Source organism: Carassius auratus, chromosome 32 (assembly GCF_003368295.1).
Source record: "Carassius auratus strain Wakin chromosome 32, ASM336829v1, whole genome shotgun sequence".
Taxonomy (NCBI): Eukaryota; Metazoa; Chordata; class Actinopteri; order Cypriniformes; family Cyprinidae; genus Carassius; species Carassius auratus.
The window spans coordinates 26,432,339-26,453,787 of record NC_039274.1 but is presented as its reverse complement, the minus strand read 5'-3'; the positions used below and the strand labels follow the sequence as shown (position 1 = coordinate 26,453,787).

The following is a 21,449-nucleotide window of genomic DNA, read 5'->3' as shown; positions in this document are numbered from 1 at the left end:
TTTATACAAAGGGAAACTCGTCAGTTCACCTGAGATACATGAGGATGTCTGGAGTCTTGTCTGTGTTCCAGTCCAGTATGTTTGGCAGTGTTTCTATGAGGAATCGAGAGCGAGTGACACAATGAGAAGGTTCTGGAAGCTGCACACGCCTCACAGATGTGAATGCCATTAACTGTGCTGATGTGCTGAGTGCGCTGATTTCAGTCTTCACTTCACCACATGTCTTACAGTGCTGGGCCTTGACCAGTTCAGACAGAGGCATAAAATGTTCCACTGGCTGCACAAACACACATATCTGATTGTTGCGAACACACATTTGGCCCTGAAACCTGTTTGAAGAGCCATTTACAATGTAATGACTGCCAAAACCAAAGATGTATATGTTAACATAAATTAAAGCAGTAGTTCAGCCAAAAATGAACATTTGCCAAAACTTTACTCACACTCATTTTACATTGCCTGATATTTTCCAGGTTTTCTTTGACTGTAAGAACCCTGCATAATGTTTAAATACAATATTTAAAGTTAAATATATATTTAACAACCATATGTATATGTATGTATGTATATATGTGTGTGTGTGTGTGTACTCACCCTCAGACCATCCAAGATGTAAATTAGTTTGTTTTTCATCAGAACAGATTTGGAGAAATGTATCACTGCATCACTTGCTCACCACTGGATCCTCTGCAGTGGATGGGTGCCGTCAGAATGAGAGTCCAAACAGCTGATAAAAACATCACAATAATCCACAAGTAATCCACACCACTCCAGTCCATCAGTTAACATCTTGTGACGTGAAAAGCTGCATGCTTGGAACAAATCTATCATTAAGACGTTTTTAACTTCAAACTAAAGCTAACATATGAGTTCATGTTCCACAATACTGCTTTATCCATGGAAAACTGCTTTTCACTTCACAAGATGTTACTGATGGACTGGAGTGGTGTGGATTACTTGTGATTTATCAGCTGTTTGGACTCTCATTCTGACGGCACCCATTCACTACAGAGGATCCAGTGGTGAGCAAGTGATGAAATGCTACATTTCCCCAAATCTATTCTGATGAAGAAACAAACTCATCTACATCTTGGATGGTCTGAGGGTGAGTACACACACACACACACACACAGATATATATTAAACTTCTTGGTCCTTACAGTCAAAGAACACCTTGAAATATCAGGCAATGTAAAATGAATAAATGGAAATCATCTGTGGGATGATTCAAAGAAAAGAAATTCCTATCCAGGAATCATGAACGACTGGAAAATACATAAAAAATGCATTGGTCAAAAGGTGTTGGCACCCTGTTTAAAGTCTGTTCAAGATTCTTTTCCCTTGTTGGATCTTTTAAGAGCTCTTTTTCTGCCAAACCAAGTAGACATATGACTTAATATCCGAACAAATCAATGGGGAAAACTGGAAACAACACATGCTCCGACACGCACACGCACTTATTGTGGTTGTGACATCTATGCTCTTTCTATTGTTTGTGTTTGTTTGCACGGCTGGGTTTGACAAGCACATTGTGTTAATGATTCAATGGATTAAGTCTTACGAGTCTTACTGTTAATAATCACTGCAGGCTTCATGTTAATTATGTTCATAATTACCTTCATACTGTACATTACAAACATTTAGTTATTACTACTGAGGGTTTTGTATCTTTGAAATGTTTGTGCTTCATTACAGGCTAGCTTTTCTCCTAACTAGGGCCCAGGGGGAATCTGCTAACTTTTTTAAAAAAGATTATTTTGCTTGCCAGAGCAACATTTTCGAAGTGCATCAAGGCAATTTGACTGTTTTTTTTTTTTTTTATTCTTTTTTCTGTTGTGGAGCAAGCAAGAGATCGAAGTGCCAAGAGGCTTCTGGGAAACATAGACCTTCTATTTATAACCCGAACAATTTGGAGTCATAAAATCGTTCATCAAGAAAGATGTCCTTGCTCTATTTCCCAGTAACGCTGGGGAAAACCGGTTTTATTTGCTGGTCATGCGGTCTTGCAATTCAGAGGTCGTTTGCTGTTGCGTTCATTCATGTTGAAATAAGTGTGTAGCTGTTAATTAGTCAGTCGACACCAGATTTTTATTACCTCTCAGTGGCTCTAGAGATCATTCAGCCTCTAAATGATTTTCCAGGATAATGCTGCGATCATTCACTGCAAAACTGTTGAAATTGGTGACCATAGAGATGGTTGCCAACACATTTTTGCATGTTAGGAGGACACTAATATACTTACAGATAAAATGCAGAGCTCAGATCTAGTTAGAGTGTTTCGGTAGTTATACAAACAGACAGTTGTCAAGTAGAGTACCTGCAAACAAAAAGTGCTAGCCTCACATTTAAAGGGATAGTTCACCTCAAAATTAAAATGTTGTTATTCCAAACCTGTATAAGTCTCTTTCTTCTGTTGAACACAGAATAATATATTTTGAAGAATGTTGGTAACCAAACAGTTGCCGGTAGCTGTTGACTTCCATAGCCTGAAAAAAAAATACTGTGGAAATCAATGGCTTTGGTTGGAAACCCTTCAGGTTTGGAACAAAAGGAGGTTTTGTGTGTGTGTGTGTGTGTGTGTGCGTGTTTGTGTTTGTGTGTGTGCGTGCATGCGTGCGTGTGCGCGTGTAATCTAAAAATTATTTGCCTTATAAAAATGATGGGTAATTTGTAGGGTTGCAGAATATTTCCTCATGGTGTTATTTTTATTGTCTATGTTAGTTCTAAAGTTATGCACACATTAAAATGCTCAGTTAGTCTGTAATGGCTACTCGACCTCTATGCTCGGTTTGGCCTTGTGTTTTTTAGAGAGGCTCATGCCCTGGTGCTCCACTGAGTTCCCATTGTCTGGTTGACTGAGCATCACTAATTGCAGGTTATCCTTCTGTCTCTGGACGAAGACATCGGTAACGGACTCTTTGATAGCGGTTAATTAGCTTATTAGCAACTCGCTAAGTACTGCATCGCCAGTCCGAACCAGAAAGTTGCAATGTTTGAAAGAACCTACACAAGTCAACGTTTTTGCTGAGCACGACGTCAAGAACACTTGTGAATGAATTCGCTGTCGCCATACGTTTTGGATGTACACTTAAATTATGAAGGAAATAACATCACACTGGCAAAATTATAGTAATTTACGTGGTTTGAGCTCTCAATTTGTCAGTAATGGCTGCTTTGTTGTGAGAGTCTGAAGGAAGCTAAATTTAGCTCTTTTGTTCAGCGTCCGTGCAGAAGTAAGAGAGGCTCATGGCTCAGAAACATGGCGGGGTGGCTCATAAGTGCTGCCATCCCTCTGGGTTTCCCATAATAGCTGGAGGTTTTAATAGGCGAGAGTGCAGCTGCAAGCGCGCGGCTCTGTTTGCTCAAGCCAGAATGGTTTTCTAGGAACTGTGCCAGCTTGCAGGGGGCAGCCTGGACCCCGCTCACTCAGATGCCAGTGCCAGCTCTAGGAACCTGTCTGTTACTGGATTTCGTTTCTTAAGTCGTTCATTATTTCTGTCTCTCTCTTTCACATAGACAGTTGGGTGAAGCTGGTTCCAGTTTTTCTTCCACCCGAGGTCAAATACAGAGAATACTGACACTTCGTGCTATGGACAGTCTTTCTTCCATCTTTCCAGTCCATACTTCGTTCTGTCCATCTTTCCTTTTTTTGTCACCCATCATCCATCTATCCTTGCTTTCTTCATTTCTTCTTTCATTCCTTTTCTTTCTTTCCTTTCCTCCACTATCCATCTGTTCATTCATTCATTCAGTCAGTCTTTTCATTTCTTTATTTTCTTCCATCCATTATCTTCATCTATCCATCCATCATCTGTCTGTCTGTCCATCCGTCCATCCATCTGTCTGTCCATCCATCCATCCATCCATCATCATCTGTTTGTCCATCCATCCATCAATCATGATCTGTTTGTCCATCCATCCATCCATTCATCATCAATCCTCCATCCATGCACCCTTCCATCCTTCCATCCATCCATCCATCCATCTATCATCAATCGTCCATCCATCCAACCACTCACCCATCTGTTTGTCCATCCATCCATTAATCATGATCTGTTTGTCTATCCATCCATCCATCCATCCATCCATCCATCCATCCATCCCTTCTTCTTATTTCTTTCATTCATCACCATTCATTCATTCCTTCATTCCATTTTTCTCTTTTTCCCTTCCTTCCTATTCTTACATCCTTACATCATCCATACTTCCTTCCATCCATTTGTCCATATGTCTTTTTTTCCTCATTAGAATCAGAAAGAGTTGTATTTCCAAGTGTGTTTACACACAAAAGGAATTTGTCTTGGTGTCAGGATCTTCTGGTACAGAAAGTACAAACATAGTGCAGAGATATACATATAATTGAAGGGAATAAAAACACTAATAAATAAGAGAATATACAATAAATTATAAATAACAATATAGTCATAAAATATAAAGAAAAATACATTTTCAATAGACATTTTCGTCCATTCTTTTCTCCCTTTTTCATTCATTCATTCATTCATTCATTTCATTCCTTTCTTTCCTTTTGTCCATCTTGCTTCACTTCTTCTTTCCTTTCTTCCATCTCTGTTCTTTCCTCTTCTTTTCCTCCCACACTTCTGTACTTGAGCTCTATTGTTAGACTTCCCCAGGTCTCAGATATGAGAGTCGGCTGTATATTTATAAATCCAGACAGCAGCAGGAATCAAAACATTGCTTCTTTTTTTCAATCATTTTTCATGTCTGGTTTTGATGAAGGTTTCATTAGGGCCCGTCATGTCCACCGTTTACTGGTGCAATATTATAATGGCATCTTGTTTTCAGATCCTGACAGCATTTAGAAATGTATGTACAAAAGCAGCTTCAGTCAAGGATCAAGTACCATCCTGTTCGTACAATCATGAGATTGGTTACATTTAAACAGAAGCAGTGCTAATGTTTCTACTTTGAAGCTTCTCAGAATTTAATAATCTAATCTAATAGGAAGTATTTATGCTCAAATTGGCTACATTGAAGCTTTTAAGAAGGCTGTTTGCTGTGGAGCATACCTACTGTAAATCACAGGGGCCAAAATGAATCAGTCAATTATTCTTTGAACTGGTAGCCGTCTGAGAATCATCTGAATGAACTGATTCACAATAATGACTTGAACTTTTATTTTAGGGCCGTTTATTTAATAATTTACTCGGGTAATTACAGCAATGTAACCTTTTTGTAGTATCTTATCTTTTAAAATACACTAAAGCTTTTTCATGTTCATGCTTTAAAGTCTCTTATTCTCACCAAGATTACATTTATTTGACCAAAAAGGGATAAAAGCAGTATAATTGTGAAATATTATTAACATTAGTTCAAATTTATATTTGAATTAGGGCCGGGACTCGATTAAAAAAATTGATCTAATTAATTAGAGGCTTTGTAATTAATTAATCGAAATTAATCGCATTTTAATCGCATATAAATATTTGAACTGAGAACAGTGAGAAGTAATTTTTTTCACATGGATTTATAGTATACCATTGAATAATGACTGAATACATAAGCTTAAGCAACTAAATATTGTTTATTTTTGTTCAACCAAGTCTAGCAGACCAGTGCAATTTTTGCCATGAAGTGTAACAATAGCATATTTAGAAACAATTTAGAAATAGTACATTTCAGAAATGCAGGTAGCTTATAGGTGCTGGAACCTTCTGTAAAGTGTTTTTTAAGTAAAACACAATACTGTCAATTAAATTCAGAACATTGGAAACACTGACTATTAGAAAACATCTCTCTGTTGCTTCAGAGGCCATAACATACTAAGTCCAACTCTCAATAACCTTGGCCAAAACAATAAAGAGTTCAACATAAACTGTTGCACCAACAAAATAATACATAGTTCACGTCCACGCTAGCTGCTATATGTTTTGCGTTGAGATGATACTTGAGGCTCGTCGATGTGCTGCAGTGATATGCGAACGCTAGTTGGTGCTTCAGTATAATCGGTCCGCCGAAACTCATCCAGTGAGAAACGTTCCGCGGTGCAAAAATACGTTATTAAAAATGCGGGAATTTGTTTTTCTGTAATTAATTAATCTTAGTTAACGCGTTATTTTTTGTGTAATTAATTAATCTCAATTAACGCGTTAAAGTCCCGGCCCTAATTTGAATATATTTTTCAATGTCATTTATGAATTTTCAGCATCATTACTCCAGGCTTCAGAGTCACATGATCTGTCAGAAATCATTCTAAAATGCTGATTTGCCTCCGATGCTTTTTTTTTTGTTTGTTTCAGGGTTCTTTTATTTATAGGAAGTTCAAAAGAGCAGCATTTATTTGAAAAAAAAATATTTTGTAACATTACAAATGTCTTTGCTGTCACTTTTGATCATTTTAATGCTTCCACGCTAAATAAAAGGTTTCATTTCTTTCAAATAAATAAAGTAAGTATATTTTTTATGTAATCAGAGCAGTATTTTCATGCTCAGGCAGAATTGATCCAGCATTGATTCAGAACTCTGAGGTTCAGTTTAGTTCGATATTATGATCTTTTCATGCCCTTGACTGGTAAGAAGTTCCATCATCTTGGTTTCATTTTACGATAACTAATAATTTATAGTTAATCCCGCAATAACCCCAAACCCATCTCCTCTTCCGTCGCATCTTCCCAGGAGCGTCATTCCATCCGTCTTTCGGTATTAAAAAAACAAGGGTTAGCAGAAATCTGAGTCTTCAAAGACGGGCAGTGGAGACGACCAGCTCAGCACAGACTGTCACGGTCGCCCCCCACTGCTTTGTGGATTAGCCCGTCTTTCTGAGATTGTTCACAAATCTTCCCCCTCTTAATCTGCTGCTGGCTTTTCAAAGCGTCTGCCCGTCAAATCAGGACGGTTCCGCAATCTCTTGTTTCCACGGGTCTTTGATAGACACAGATGGTGTATTTAAAGCAATACAGAGTGAGATTAAGATATGAAATATGATTTTATTAGCAGCGTGTAGTTTCAGCCTTGGTTGTTAAATGGTAACCCCTAGACACTTGTAGTGGGATTTGGGTAATAAATTGGCTTAGATGTCTGTGAGACATTGAGAACTGGTTTTCAATATTTTTGCGGGGTTGATGTTGGTAGACAGAATGTTCCGGATCCACAAGTCATGAATTTTGCATGGTGTTTGCTCTGGGAATGTTTCAAAAGTTTACTTTAAGGGAACAATATGATGTTCTAGACCCTTGGCATGCATGACTAGTTTCTGAAACTAGTTCTCTTCAGCCTCGAAACTTTTCAAAAGACTCCTGGTTTATAATTATGAGTACTCGTGAGGAAGCCTCAGACATGTGGAAGCAGTTGAGAAAAGCAAACAACACTGGGAGATCTGAATGTGTGGTGAGGCTGGCAGTGCCTGGGTAAGTACTGTTTATTTAATGCCCACCGGTTGCCATTTCTACAGGTCTGAAGCCCTTTGATCTCAGTCAACTGCCCTCTTTTATGCACACCTAAAAACTGAAATATCCTGGACATATTATTACCATTTTAAATATCTGTTTACTACTACAATATATTTTAAGCATTTTTTCTTGTGATCATTGATCATTACTCCAGTCTTCAGAGTCACACGATCCTTCAGAAATCATTCTAATATACTGATTTGCTCATCAAGAAACATTTCTTTTTAGTGTTTTAAAGTTGAAAACTGTGCTGCTTAATTGTGTGTGTGTGTGTGTCCACTTATGTATATAGCAGTAGTAGAACAAAGACTCTTTTCAGAGCAGCATGATGGAAGTGACTCACTGAACACTGACCCCCCACAGCACCTGGACTGTGTGTATACAGGAGATACAGATGAATTTATGTGTTTTATTTGGGTTTAAACACTGCTCATGCTTGCTCAGCAGAACATTCTGCATGCCCCCCAGACAGGAATGGTGTCATGGAGGTCTGTCTGAGCACATACGGATGATTTCACTGCTCTGCTGAGCGCTTATCTCCTCTACATATTCTGTTCTCTCTCACACTCTCCCGATCTATTTAGAAAGTCTTTCAGGTGAATTACTGCAGAAGAGCGGCCCGCCTGCTCTCAGAAAGATTGCTGCGCGAGATGTGCTTCGTCATGATGTACAGTAGATTTACTGAACCATGTTAAAGGCTTTTGATGTGCGGGTTCTTCCTCTTTAGGTTCTTTCTTTTAAACACGCCACAGAATGGTTTGACGGCTAGATTTCTGACATATTTTCTATTTAAACAGAAAGTTAGGGCAGGATATATATATTGAAGCGTTCATTACTTATTTTTAAAATTCATTTAAGATTGAGATAAACATTTTATTTGACACATTTATATAACCCTGAATCTGGTCCATTCCATAGAGTGCATGTAAAATATATATTAATATAAAATGTGTGTGTGGGATCTAAATGTTTGAGTATATCTGTTTGCCAGTTAAAGTATAAAAAATCCTTCAAACAAAGAAACAACACTACATAAGATATTAAGGTTTTCTATGAGTTTTTGTCAAAACTAATAAAGTAAAAATAAAGTTAATGTATAATTTTTATCTTTCCAGTATATGCAGATATTTAAACGTGAAAAAAATACAGAAAACTTTTGAATTTTTCTCTTTTTATTCTATTAAATGTTTCCAAATAGAATAGAAAAGGTTTTCTCATGCTCCTATGTGGACTTTATGTGAGGGTATGGCAGGATGTTGGGGTGTTTTTCAGAAGCTCAACCACTTCACCTCACCTCTACCTCGCTCCAAACAATGTTCATACTGTTGCTCCCTCTACAGAATCCCTCACTTCCTCTACATGGCTGTTTCCTGTGGTGACGGCGGTCATATTGCCGCCACATGCTGCATGTCAAATCTGTTGTGAACAATTGAGGATGTATGTATGTCTCCCCATGTCCATCGTCTTTTTTTCTTTCTTTTTATTTTTAATTCTCTCTTTTTCTTGGTCGCTCGTATGTTGTGGAATAATTAGTGGTGATCTTTGGGGAAAAGAAAGTGTGTGTGTGTGTGTGTGCAGAAGACTAATGTAATATAATATTCAGTGTGTGTTTCTTGGCCAAAGGGCAAGTCTGTCTCGGCCCCTCATGATCCTCACATCCACAATCTGTTAAGTTTAGGAGAGGGACTTTCCACTGAGGGGACTTTCCATGGTGCTCTGAATGGAGCCAGAAAGAGCTCTTTTCCACGGCTCCATATGATCCCCCTGTAGAATAGCCAATGCTTCTGGATGCTGCTTTCCAAGCACAGGAATCTGATCGATTTGGGTGTAAATTATCTTTAGAGAATTTTACTGAATGAATTTTTTTTTTTTTTAAAAAGGGAGTATGCCAGCATTTTAACAGCTTCTAAATTTGTAATCACCAGTTGAGTCATTAGTGGTGTTTGCTAAGTGCTGGAGTATAAAAAGCTGTTTTGATTTTATTTGCATGCAAAATACCACAGCACTTTCCCAGCACATCTATGTGGTCATTAGAATATCTCAAATTTATACCAAAATAATAATATCTGAAAGTCTAAATATCACATGCAGCATTGCTTTAGTCTTTTTTTTTTTTTTTGTGGAAATCAAGATATATATATATAAGACAATAAGCATAACAGAGTACTTAGTGAAAGTTTGCTCCAGATTCTTCAACAAAATCTGCTAAGGCACTCAAGGAAAAAAATCCTCATCCTTTTGGAGCAAACTTCACCAAACTATCCACTTGTGAGTCCAGCACTGGCATAGCCATCTACTGGCACCAGTGGAATCTGTGTGTCTGCAGAAATCAGCCACAAGAGTCTGAGCTTCATCTCATGCCTGGTCAACTCCCTGAAACTCAGGAGCAGTGCTGCTCAGGTCCCAATATCACGGGTCTGATGCATTCACTGCTTAAAGCAAAGTCTTACACATTTCATTATGACGGAACTCTAAAGAACAAAGCAACCATTTCTGATGTCTTTTATTTCCTTTTTTAAGTTCCACATTGCTTTCGGGGCTAGTTGACACTATATAAATTTGAGGTTTTGAATCAAAAGGTCAAACACGCAAATGATTGTTTGTCTAGCTGTGGTTATGGTGGCGTTTTATATACAATGTTTTTTTTTTTTTTTTTTTTTTGTCAAGACGTTAAGGTGTGTTTTTCAAAAATAATAGACCTGCTCTGAGAAATATTCATTGGAATAAAAAAAGTGTCAACTAAGAGTTCTCTCACCATCTGATACAATCACTTTACTGTGGTACAGTACTTCACTGTGAGGGAGACTATATTTGAATGGGTTGATATATTAAATGATGACTGAATATTACATTTGTTTAAGCAGTGTTTCCAGTTGTGGAATGAACATTGACGAAACAGAGATGGAAACGAAATGAAAAATGGTTGATTTGTTGGTCGTAATTGCTGTTTACTGCATTCATGACAGTATCTTTTATAATATCAGACTGGAATGGGAAAAGATAATAAATACCTCATTAATATCAAATGAATACCTCAGAAGGGTGTCAAAGAGACGGAATCTGTTAAGTCAACGTTTTTCGAGCAGCTATCCATCAGTGCTGGAAACCCCAGTGATTAAAGCAGGTCTGACAGTCTCGACCGGGATTTAAAAAGAAACTAATTATATATACAATCCAGTTTTGTAGGCAGAATCTGTCCATTCTCTGTGGAAATCTCTCATCTCTTTACCTCTGAACGCGGGCCGCACTTGACATCGAAACACAAAGCTTGGTGCTTGTGCTGTAAACAACGGATGAAAGCGAAACCTTATTCATAAACTCTCGCCAATGACATCAACCTGCATCCTGATTCTAACCGCATCCATCTCATACAGGAAAAGCACAGAGAGGAGCAAAAGGAAGGGAGTGTTTGAGAGGAAGGCCTGGGATTCAGAGTCCAGCAGCGTTCGGCTCTAACAAGACAAACACAAAGACGGGTGGCCAGAAATCAATTATTTTTGAGAGCGTGGGAAGATGATGGTTATGCGTTAGCCTTGCTATTGAGGAGACGGGAGTGAGAGAGGTTTTAAAGTCCTGAAATTATTCAAATTAGGTTATTATTTTTCAGTGAATCATCTGACCTTTAAACACTTAGAGTTTGACTTTGAATTGTGATTATTACCTGCAGCTATGCATGCCTTCTAACCTAGCAAATATCACCACTCTCATAATGATAAACTACTCTAAAAGTTTTGTTTTGTGTTTGAAAGAAGTCTCTTCTGCTTACCAAGGCTGCTTTATTCTATTACAAATAGAGTAAAAACTGGAATAATGTGAAATATTTTGTTATAATTTCAAAGAACTGCTTAATTTAATTGTATTTTGAAATGTAATTTAGTCCTGTGGTGCAAAGCTGAATTTTCAGCATCATTACTCCAATCTTCAGTGTCACATTATTCTTCCTTCTAATATGATGATTTTCTGCTCAAGAAACATTTATTATTATTATCAATGTTAAAAACAGTTGGGCTACTTAATATCTTTATGAAAGTTTAAAAGAAATCGCATTATATGACCCCTTTAAACACCATGGAACAAAATCTGTTGAAATCATTAGCCGTGATTATTATTCAGGTTTTTCTCGTCTTTGAAGAACCACAGCTGAGAGCCGGCCCGGCTGCCCAAGGCACCGCAAGTGAAAAAGCGCTCTTTATATAACTTGTGCCTGGGCCAACTGTATTTGTGGTTGGAGGAAATTTCTCCTCGTTTGAGTCATTGAGATCACTTGCTCTCGGTTGTTTGCCCCTCTGTGCTCTTTGATCCGTCTTGTCTTGCCTTCGCTCTATCTGTTCCTCCCCTGTTCCCTCCAACCACTCAGACAGATGTAGCGTTCTCTTCCCTGACCCACGCTAACACCGCAATCAGGACAGGATCCAAACACTGCCTCCATAAGCCCTGCTGCCTTGCTGTAGTGCTGCGGTGGGAGCGGAAACCGATGGTCTGGGGCTATTGTGTTTGACCTTTGACCTCTGCTTGTCCTTAGAGGACTTGCCTTCTTCGCTTGCCAAGAGAGAATGCACACACTTTTGTTTGTTTGCTTGGCTTTCGACTGAAGCTTTTCGAGTAAATAATGATCTCCCACGGTACAGTACAGCAGTGCTGGAAGCAGTGGAGTTAAAACCACTGAGAAAGTGTAAAACAGAAGAACATCTGATCGCTAGTGTAAAGCTGTATGTCTAAACATGCGTTTAGCATCATTTAAAATACAGGAAATGCATATAAATTGAGTTTCTATCTTGGTGGTGATGGGATTCATCCATACTGTGAGTGATTAAAAATAGCTGGAGTATTTGACAGACTTGAGTAAGAAGTGTTTGTCATCTGCCTGAAGCATTCTATCTATCTATAGCACCTTTATCTATCTATACACTGGTAATGTGTCCCGGCAGTTGTTCCGGGTCACTAGATTTTGCACTTTCACACTGCCAGTGATGACCCGGAATATGTGCATGCGTTCACACACAACCCTTAAAGGTCGTGTAACGACACGTGACATCAGGGCGTGACGTGTAATGTACGAGTCGAAAACGCTAGGCACATTAACTTTCACTTAAGCTGGTGAACGATCTCAGCGTCAGCGCGGAAAGTGAGGAACTAAATGATCTCTGCTTCGTTACAGTTAGCACATATTTTTCGTCGCTAACTTTGATCTGCTTTGTACCACTACGACACTTTTCGCCGTTGTGCCATTTTACACGATTCGTTCTGGCTTTTGTTCACACAGTGCTCGTTCCAGGACTGAACCTGGCAATGTTACCAGTTCCCAGACCCGGGATCGATCCTGGATTCAGTCCCAGGATGTGTTTGCATTCACACAGAAGGCGACCCGGTAATTTTCTGGGTCCAACATGCAGTATGAAAGGGACTTATCTGTCTGTCTGTCTGTACATTATTTGTTAATTCTATGTATCGTTATATCTATTGTTAGTTTATTCTGTCCGTCACTCCATCATTTGTTCATTCTACCTATCGCTTTATCTATTGTTCGATCATTTATTCTATCTGTCTATGTCTGTCTGTCTGTCTGTCCATTATTAGATCATTCTATCTGTCTGTCTATCTCTATATATATATCTGTTTGTCCGTTCGTCCATCTCAATTTATCCACCATTCGCTCTTTCTATCATTCATTCTATCCATTGTTTGTTTATTAATTTATTCTGTCTGTCTACCTGTCTTACTGTCTATCTGTCTGTCTATCTGTCTGTCTGTCTGTCTATCTCTCTATCTGTCTCTCTATCTGTCTGTCTGTCTCTGTCCATAATTTCTTTCATTATATCGTTCTATCTATTGTACTTTCTGTCATTCTTTCTAGCTATATCTATTTATCATTTTATCTATCATTTTATCAACTATTCATCCTTCATATATATATATATATATATATATATATATATATATATATATATATATATATATATATATATTAGTCATTATATATAGTCATTTAATTATTTATTTATCTATCCTGAACACCAAGAGATTCCATTCTAGAATTCCAAAGCATCAATCTAATTTTTTTTGCAGCAACCTCCTCTCAATTTTGTCCATCGTTTCTGCCAGGATGTAATTGTTCTTTATTTCCAAAACCTTTCAGCTCAAATTTAGCTTCCATTTTTTCCAATATCATCTATGTCTTCCATGTGTGGCCCAGATTCCTGCAGCGGGTTTGTTCTCCTACTGTATGTAACTCTTCCCAGGTTATTTTGGGCCTTTTGCTGTGCTTTTGTTGAGGAATGCCTTTGAGACGCAGTCACCTTTGAGTAATTACCTGCTCATGTTTCATGTTGAAAGAGCATCTCTGTTTTACAGTTAGAAAGAGCAGAGTGAGTCGTGTCCTCAGCTCTTATCAGAGGACGGCCGTTTCAGAAACAGGGCATTTTAGAGTTTTCCCTTCAAGTCGAAGTTAACCTTTTGCAAGTCAAGCACTGGATTGAAATTCATCTGTACTTCGTCTCCCTTTTTTTCTCCACAATTTTCTTCAGTTAGTTCAGCTAAAGCTCTTAACAAACACAATGTGTCATGTGTCCTGCACTTTATTAGTGTTATACCTTAATACATTTAAGATTAAAGTTAGAAAAATGTCCATTGAATCATGTTTTTTTATTGAATGCAGAAAAAAGCCCTCGACTGTATGCTGTACGCTGGTGAAATTTGCACCAACGATATGAAGTACACATGTATTTCCTTCAGAAAATATAAGTTTAGGTTTTCACTAAGTTTCCTGTGCTCATGTTCTCAGTTTTCACCCTGAAGATCTGCAGCTCTGTGGTGTGGAAATCAGAAGCATGTGTGAGGTGAAAAGTTAAGAGCAGGATGGATTTATGTAGCAATCATTAAAACACCATTTGATGCCGATGAGCGAAGGATTTGTTTGTTTTTAGAGAGACTGAATTTGTCCCGAGACGCTGATCTGAGATCCGGCGTGCTGTTGGCTGTATGGTGAGTTAGTCGGGGATGAGCTGGCCCTGAATCAGTGCTTCGGGAGGAGGGAGTGAGAGGGATCAACACGGCCAGGAACTCATCAGTGCTGTGGATAAATATGGCAGCTTGCCTCGGGCCCGTCTGGACGTATTAAAGAGACACACACAAAGAGCTCTTGTGTCTAGACTGACCACTGCATGTGGCTTGACTTTCAGTGATGAATGAGTGACTAGCAGGTTAAAAGACTGTTGCTAGAGTAGGGAGAGAATAACCCCTGTTCACATCATTCACCCTTCTCTCTTCCTGCTGTCATTATCCAGAGAAATCCACTGATGTGTAGAGATCAAGTGTTATTTGAACTAAAATCCAAGTAGTTGTTTCATTTCTTCACCATTAGACCACATTAAATTGGAATATTAGTTAATGTATTAACTAACATGAACGAACAATACGTTTGTTAGTGTTTATTAATCTGAATTCACGTTGCATTAACTGTTAACAAGCACAGCTTTTGATTTTAATAATGCCTTTATAAATGTTGAAATTGACTAAGATTAATAAATGCTGTAGAAGTATTGTTCATGCTTCGTTCACTAGAACTGAAGTAGTTAACTAATGCACCTTATCGGAAAGTTTTACCCTAAATACTATTAAAGTATTCATTGATATTTTGAATTGTCTTTTATTTTTACATTTTCCTTTTCCATTTTAATTTTGTTGTGCTTTTGGCAAAATTATTTATCTATTTAGCTTTATTTTTATTTATTTATTTATTTTATTTTGTTACCTCAAAATTTCAATATTTTATCTTTATTTATTTTTTTTATTATAAAGCTTTTTTAATTTATTTATATTTAGTTGTATTTTATTTTAGCTTTATGTCAATTAATGAAAACCACTTTAATAGTTTATTAGTTAACAATAACACCTCTGAATAATAAGAATATATGATATTCAACACAATCAATGACTGTTTTCGAACAGGTATTCCTGCGTCCAAACTTCCAGCATTGGTTTGACCTGTACCATTTTGGTCGTGATGCACAGACAAACAGCTTTGACAATGTGGTGCCACTTTGTTGCATTGGAATGGGATAGAGAAACTCATGGTAGTATGATTATCCAATATCTTCATGTATTTTAATTTAGCTCAATGTGAATAGTCAACTGTCTGTCAGATTTCTGAAGGACAATTCTGCTTAAAAATGTCAATAAAACAGTTTGAGCATCACAACAAAAATCCGACATGGTAACAGTGAAGTGAAGTGACATTCAGCCAAGTATGGTGACCCATACTCAGAATTTGTGCTCTGCATTTAACCCATCCGAAATGCACACACACAGAGCAGTGAACACACACACACACACACTGTGAGCACACACCCGGAGCAGTGGGCAGCCATTTATGCTGCGGCGCCCGGGGAGCAGTTGGGGGTTCGATGCCTTGCTCAAGGACACCTAAGTCATGGTATTGAAGGTGGAGAGAGAGCTGTACATGCACTCCCCCCACCCACAATTCCGTCCGGCCCGAGACTAGAACCCACAACCCTTCGATTGGGAGTCCAACCCTCTAACCATTAGGCCACGACTTCCCCATTGGGTAAACAGTGGTTTACCCAATGGTGTACATTTGGAAGTGGGCCATTCGTTTGTTCCAACCAATGACAGATGTTAAAAAAAGACATAACTGCTATTCGCAACATCATACTATTCTCATTATACACAAATATTTAAACTTAGATTGTCAGGATTGATCAGAATCAAGCGTTCCAGTTTTTCCAGGATCTGATTGGATACTGCATTCTAAACTAGTTCCAAACTAGTCTGTGTGTTCTTTACTAAAGAGACAGTCTCATTTTCTAATGCCTTGAGGCATCTGTGCAACATCCTGCCCTGAAAAACGTGTACCCTGATCCAGACATATGCAAACACTTATAGAAAGAATGTCAAAGCAGGACACGTACAATCCCTCCGATGAGCAATTCATCCATTCTGCAACTCACTTTGCATTAACAACCCTTCCGTTTTAAATTTATTTAGCAGATTTAATGCTTATGCACATTTGACCCCGTATACATGGTTTATTTTTCTAAATCTGGTATGTCGGCACTGCAGTGCTGCTATAATAAACGTTTGTGAGTCGATCCATGATGTCATGCTCTGGATGCATGGATACTGATCCTGCGGGAGAGATTGACCCGACGAGCCAACACCGCCCAAACCGATAGACTTAAGACTTTACACGCCGCTCAGCCTCCACAGGCCTGCGCTGTGATTACCGTTAAGCCATTTTTATTACAGACTTTACAGCCTCCAGGTGTTTGCTCATGAACACGATTGTGAGTCTGGCTGGAATTGGCCCTTAATAAGCCCGGCCTGTGACAGAAGCTCTTGCCTCATGGCTGTTTCATTGACTGAACAAACTAACCTCTTGGGTTGGGGCTCCTGATGCAAACACTCTTGGACCTGATGTATTCTATCTGAATGGGATTTGAGGGCCGAGTGAAATGGTCATCCCGCTGAGCCTCTGAAGTGCTTCATTCAGTTGTACCTATCAGCAAGTTTTTATATGAATGCACCAGATCTGCCCACCAGTTTTTATTTTTTCGTGTGTGTGTGTGTGTGTGTGTGTGTGTGTGTGTAGAAAATGTAAGAAGTATATTAATTTAACTGTCACCCTGTCACGTACACGGGACGCCTACATTTACTTCACTATATTACTATTAAATCTAATCTAATCTTGACAAAGTATATGTCGTAGGAAAGGTCTAAGACTCCCAAATATATATTTTACCAATGTTTTTTGATATTTAGTTATAGAAAAGTTATAGATTAATTTATGACAAGAGTGCACCCTCAAAAATTCTGAGTTCTGACCTTTGTTAAAAAAAAAGACTTTAGAAATGACCAGAAATTGAAAACTTAAAATCTCAAAATTCATCCTTTAAAACTCATTTTAAAATCAGACATTGCATTACCATGTAAACGGTACATCAGTATCATGTTACAAAATGTTTTCAGTCATGAATTATTAGGGCTGTGCAAAAAATCGAATGCGATTTTCATGCACATCTAATCAGTAAAGACGCTCCTGTAATTAGAAGTATATCTCCAGCACGTGTGTTCAGATCATAATTGCCAGGTTTTCACAACAAATCCTGCCCTGTTGCTTCTCAAAACTCGCCCAATCGCGTTTCCAGGAGGTTCCCTGATAAAAAAAAAATTCTTTGCGGGGTTAAATTTTAAGTTTTATGGCATGGTTGCCTTGGTAAAATTCGCATTTTAGGGGCTAAATATCACGTTATTGGTATTGTCGCTTCAACCCGTGGACATGAAAAACAACCACAGACTTGGCAACACTGGTTGGCATTTACTACACCGAGCCGTAATTCACTGACAATCTACACAAAATCAATTTTAAAATCGGTGGCGATTCTTTGTCGATTTTGAAAGCGATTTTGTGTTAGTTGTCGGTAGACTACGGCTCTGTGTAGTAACTGCCGCTTCACCTGAACCAGTGTTGCCAAGTCTGCGGTTGTTTTTCATGCGGTTCGAAGCAACCCCAATACCAATAACGTGATATTTAGCCCCTAAAATGCGAATTTTACCAAGACAACCATGCCAAAAAACAAAACGTAGATTTTAACCCCGGGAAGCAATTTTTTTTTATCTGGGAACCTCCTGGAATCGCAATTAGTTTTGGACTAGTTTTGAGAAGCAACAGGGCAGGATTTGTTGTGAAAACCTGTCAACCCTGATCTGAACACACATGCTGGAGATATACTTCTAATTAAAGGAGCGTCTTTACTGATGAGATGTACATGAAAATTGCATTCGATTTTTTGCACAGCCTTATGAATTATAATAATTTAAGTTTGGATCATGCACTATAAAGTGTTTTTTTCAAAGACGTGAGTGACAGTTAAGGTTAAACAGAGGATCTTGCTGTGCACTTTTGCATGAATGTCCAAAAGAAAGAACTGAGCGAAGTACTTCAGGAATGAAGAAACTCCCAGTAAGATCATTGTCATCAAGTCTGTCTACAGTATATTCATAATCCATGATTGACCTTTCATTTCACCACTCTCATTCATTTTGGTTTGGTATAGGTTTAGTTTAGTTGTTTTGTTTATTATATTAGTTTAGTTTATTATTTTAGTTTATTAGTTTAGTTTAGTTTATTATTTTAGTTTAGTTTAGTTTAGTTTAGTTTTAGTTTAGTTTAGTTTATTATTTTATTTTAGTTTAGTTTAGTTTAGTTTAGTTTAGTTTATCATTTTAGATTAGTATAGTAGTTCAGTTTATTATTTTAGTTTAGTTAAGTATAGTATTTTAGTTTAGTTTAATTTTAGTTTATTATTATTATTATTATTTACATACAAAACATGTTGCACCATCATTAATTCGTTCATCCAGAAGTCCACCAACAAATCGACCGGGGATAAAGTGGTTCCATTGATGACTGTTTAAGTCTGCAATCTCACTAATTTGATCCAGATTCATTGAGTCAATATAATTTGATTTACATGCTTATTCTTAAGCAAGTCAATCATGCGTCAAATCGATCCACCATGGCAAACAGCAAATATATTTGTGCTGTATTATGCATTTGAGATGTTGTGTTTTCCTCAGTGACATGTCACAGTTATATTCTTCATCTGTAAATGTTAGAAAGTCATACAAATACATCAATTTTGCTGTCAGGGGTGGGCAAGGCATACGCGAGTGAACGAACACTGCTGCACCCATGCAAGCTTAACAGACAGAGCGCAATAGAATAGGGGCACAATAATTAGTAAAATATTTGTTGTTGGACATTAAATATGAGACTGTATGTAGAATTTTAAACCTACATATGATGTAAGCTTATTGCATGATAGCAGTAACTGTAAATCAAATGTAAGCTAGCTAATACAGCCCTAATTACTAGCTCAAATTAAAAAAAAAAACATTTATTTAGTGTTTTTTATGCTTTAAATTTATTTTGTAATGTTCCAATGTTCTACTAACAATAAACAATAAAGTACAGCTGTCCTAAAACCAGAGAGAAAGGCTGCATGGCTAGAAACGGTTGATCATCTGAATGCGCATGTAGCAACCATGTTAAAATGCTTTCTTAAATCTTAAAATAAAAGTCATTATTTAGTTATTTTCATTAAATACAGTCGGTTTTAGCCTATATTTTTATTTATTTGATTTATTAAAGTTACATTTTCTGTATACTTTTATTTTTGGACTGATAAAGTCAAGTAATTGTATGTGAGAGAGTAGAAGTAAACTTTTTTTTTGGGGGGGGGGGGGGGGGTGCTTTCCTGGGCCAGATGTCATATTACCAGATGAATTTTGGGTTCTCCATTTCCATCACAGCCCTGCAATCATGTCTGTTATTGCGAATGTCAGAGTTCTCCAAAGTGTGTTTTTCTTTTTCCATCACAGCTCGCACAAACACATGCTTACACTCTTACTCACACAACCTCCCACCTAAACGGGTGCACACAGGGGCATTTGTTCTAACAGGCAGCCGTTGTATAAATAATAATGTTTTATGTGAAACATGGAAGGTTATTGGAGCACTGAGGTTTAAAATCCCGTTATTGAAAAGCGCTTGACTGGTCTTTTGAATGCAGCTTTGTGTAATGCTGTTTATTCTGTGCAGGTATTGGTGGAATGGAGGAATTCATTCTCAAGTCGGCCACCATCTCAACATCTCCGGCCTGCCCGCCCTTCACGCCACTCAACTTTGAAGCCACGCCCATCGTCAGAGTAGCAGTCGAGCCCAAACATCCAAGTACGTGCTGATGAGCAAAACCAGTCAACATGTTATAAACATCTTGAGTAGCATTTTGCAAAGTGGTGCAACAGGTAAAACATTTTGGGACTGTTGGATAAATAAAGAAGACATGACTGAAAAGCAAAAAGCGTAGGAAGAGTGCATTCAATCATTCGATGAGTCAGTAGTAAAAAAGATGAACAAGATGTTCAGAACCGTTATTTAATTGCCTGCCCTGGAGCTAGGTCGTGCTTCTAAATGTAGAAACTTTTAGGGTGTAGATTTAGTAAGTTTAGTATCTTTTTTTTCACGCATCTGTGTTTATTCCATTGCAAAAACTTGTGATATTGGATAAACTTTTACAATTAATTTGTACTATGTACATCCATGATTTTTGGTATTAACAATTATTTTATTTTTATCTACACGCAGATACTACCATTTCCTTTGGGGTCTGCATTTTTTATTTTATTATAACTTAATATATATATTATTCCTGTGGTGCAAAGTGTCAGTGTCACATGATCCTTTAGAAATAATTCTAATATGTTGATTTGCTGCTCAAAAATGTTGTTTTAAATCAACGTTTAAAACAGTTATGCTGATTAGTGCATAATATTTTTGCGAAAGCCTTTTTTTTTATGAATAGAAAGAACAGCATTTATTTGAAATAGATTTATTTAGTGTAAAAAGTTCAAATTCAATGAGGTAAAAAGTGCACTGCATTTATTAATTTATTTTCTATTGTATGTATTCCAAGAGATTAAAACGCATGATCTTTTCGTTATAAGTGCCAAGTTCTATTTGGGTTTTTGTTATTTTTCTGTCACCATCTTGTTGTATTTTTTTCATTATGGCATTGGCTTGATACATGCAATACTACCTTACAATCTTCCCAAGAAAACAGCTTTTGCTTTATTTAGCATACCTGTGATGCCTTAATATATACTGCCTAAATAGGTAGCTCACACCTCCCAAGTCACACAGATAAAGAGCAATGACTAACCATAAAAAAGATGCTTGAGCGTGCATATTAAATCGTTATGTCTCATGGGTCTCTAAGGCACAATTATCCCTCAAAAAGAGGTGTTTTAATGGTGACGTCTCCAGGTTCACTCAGCGGTGGTGTTGTGATTCTCATTAGCAGTGTCAGAGATGGCACGGAAACCCCATCCGTCTCAAAGCATCACATTCGCTCATGTGGGACGCATTAGTCAAGAGCACAGCTGTAATGAGGAAGTTAAATGTTTCCCAGTTTAGCACACCAAAAGAACTGTCTGATCTGGCTTGCACGATCACACACAAAC

The 21,449-nt window shown here is 37.7% G+C and overlaps 1 protein-coding gene across 2 annotated transcripts in view; it reads left to right on the top strand.

The window, feature by feature from the left end:
• The window catches only part of LOC113051948 (elongation factor-like GTPase 1), an 84,767-nt gene that overhangs the window by 39,422 nt on the left and 23,896 nt on the right, over positions 1–21,449 (top strand). For both annotated transcript variants that reach the window (XM_026216144.1, XM_026216145.1), the window contains one exon: positions 20,029–20,160. In XM_026216144.1, the coding sequence (XP_026071929.1) occupies positions 20,029–20,160 (132 nt within the window). The remainder of the gene's footprint in view (positions 1–20,028; positions 20,161–21,449) is intronic.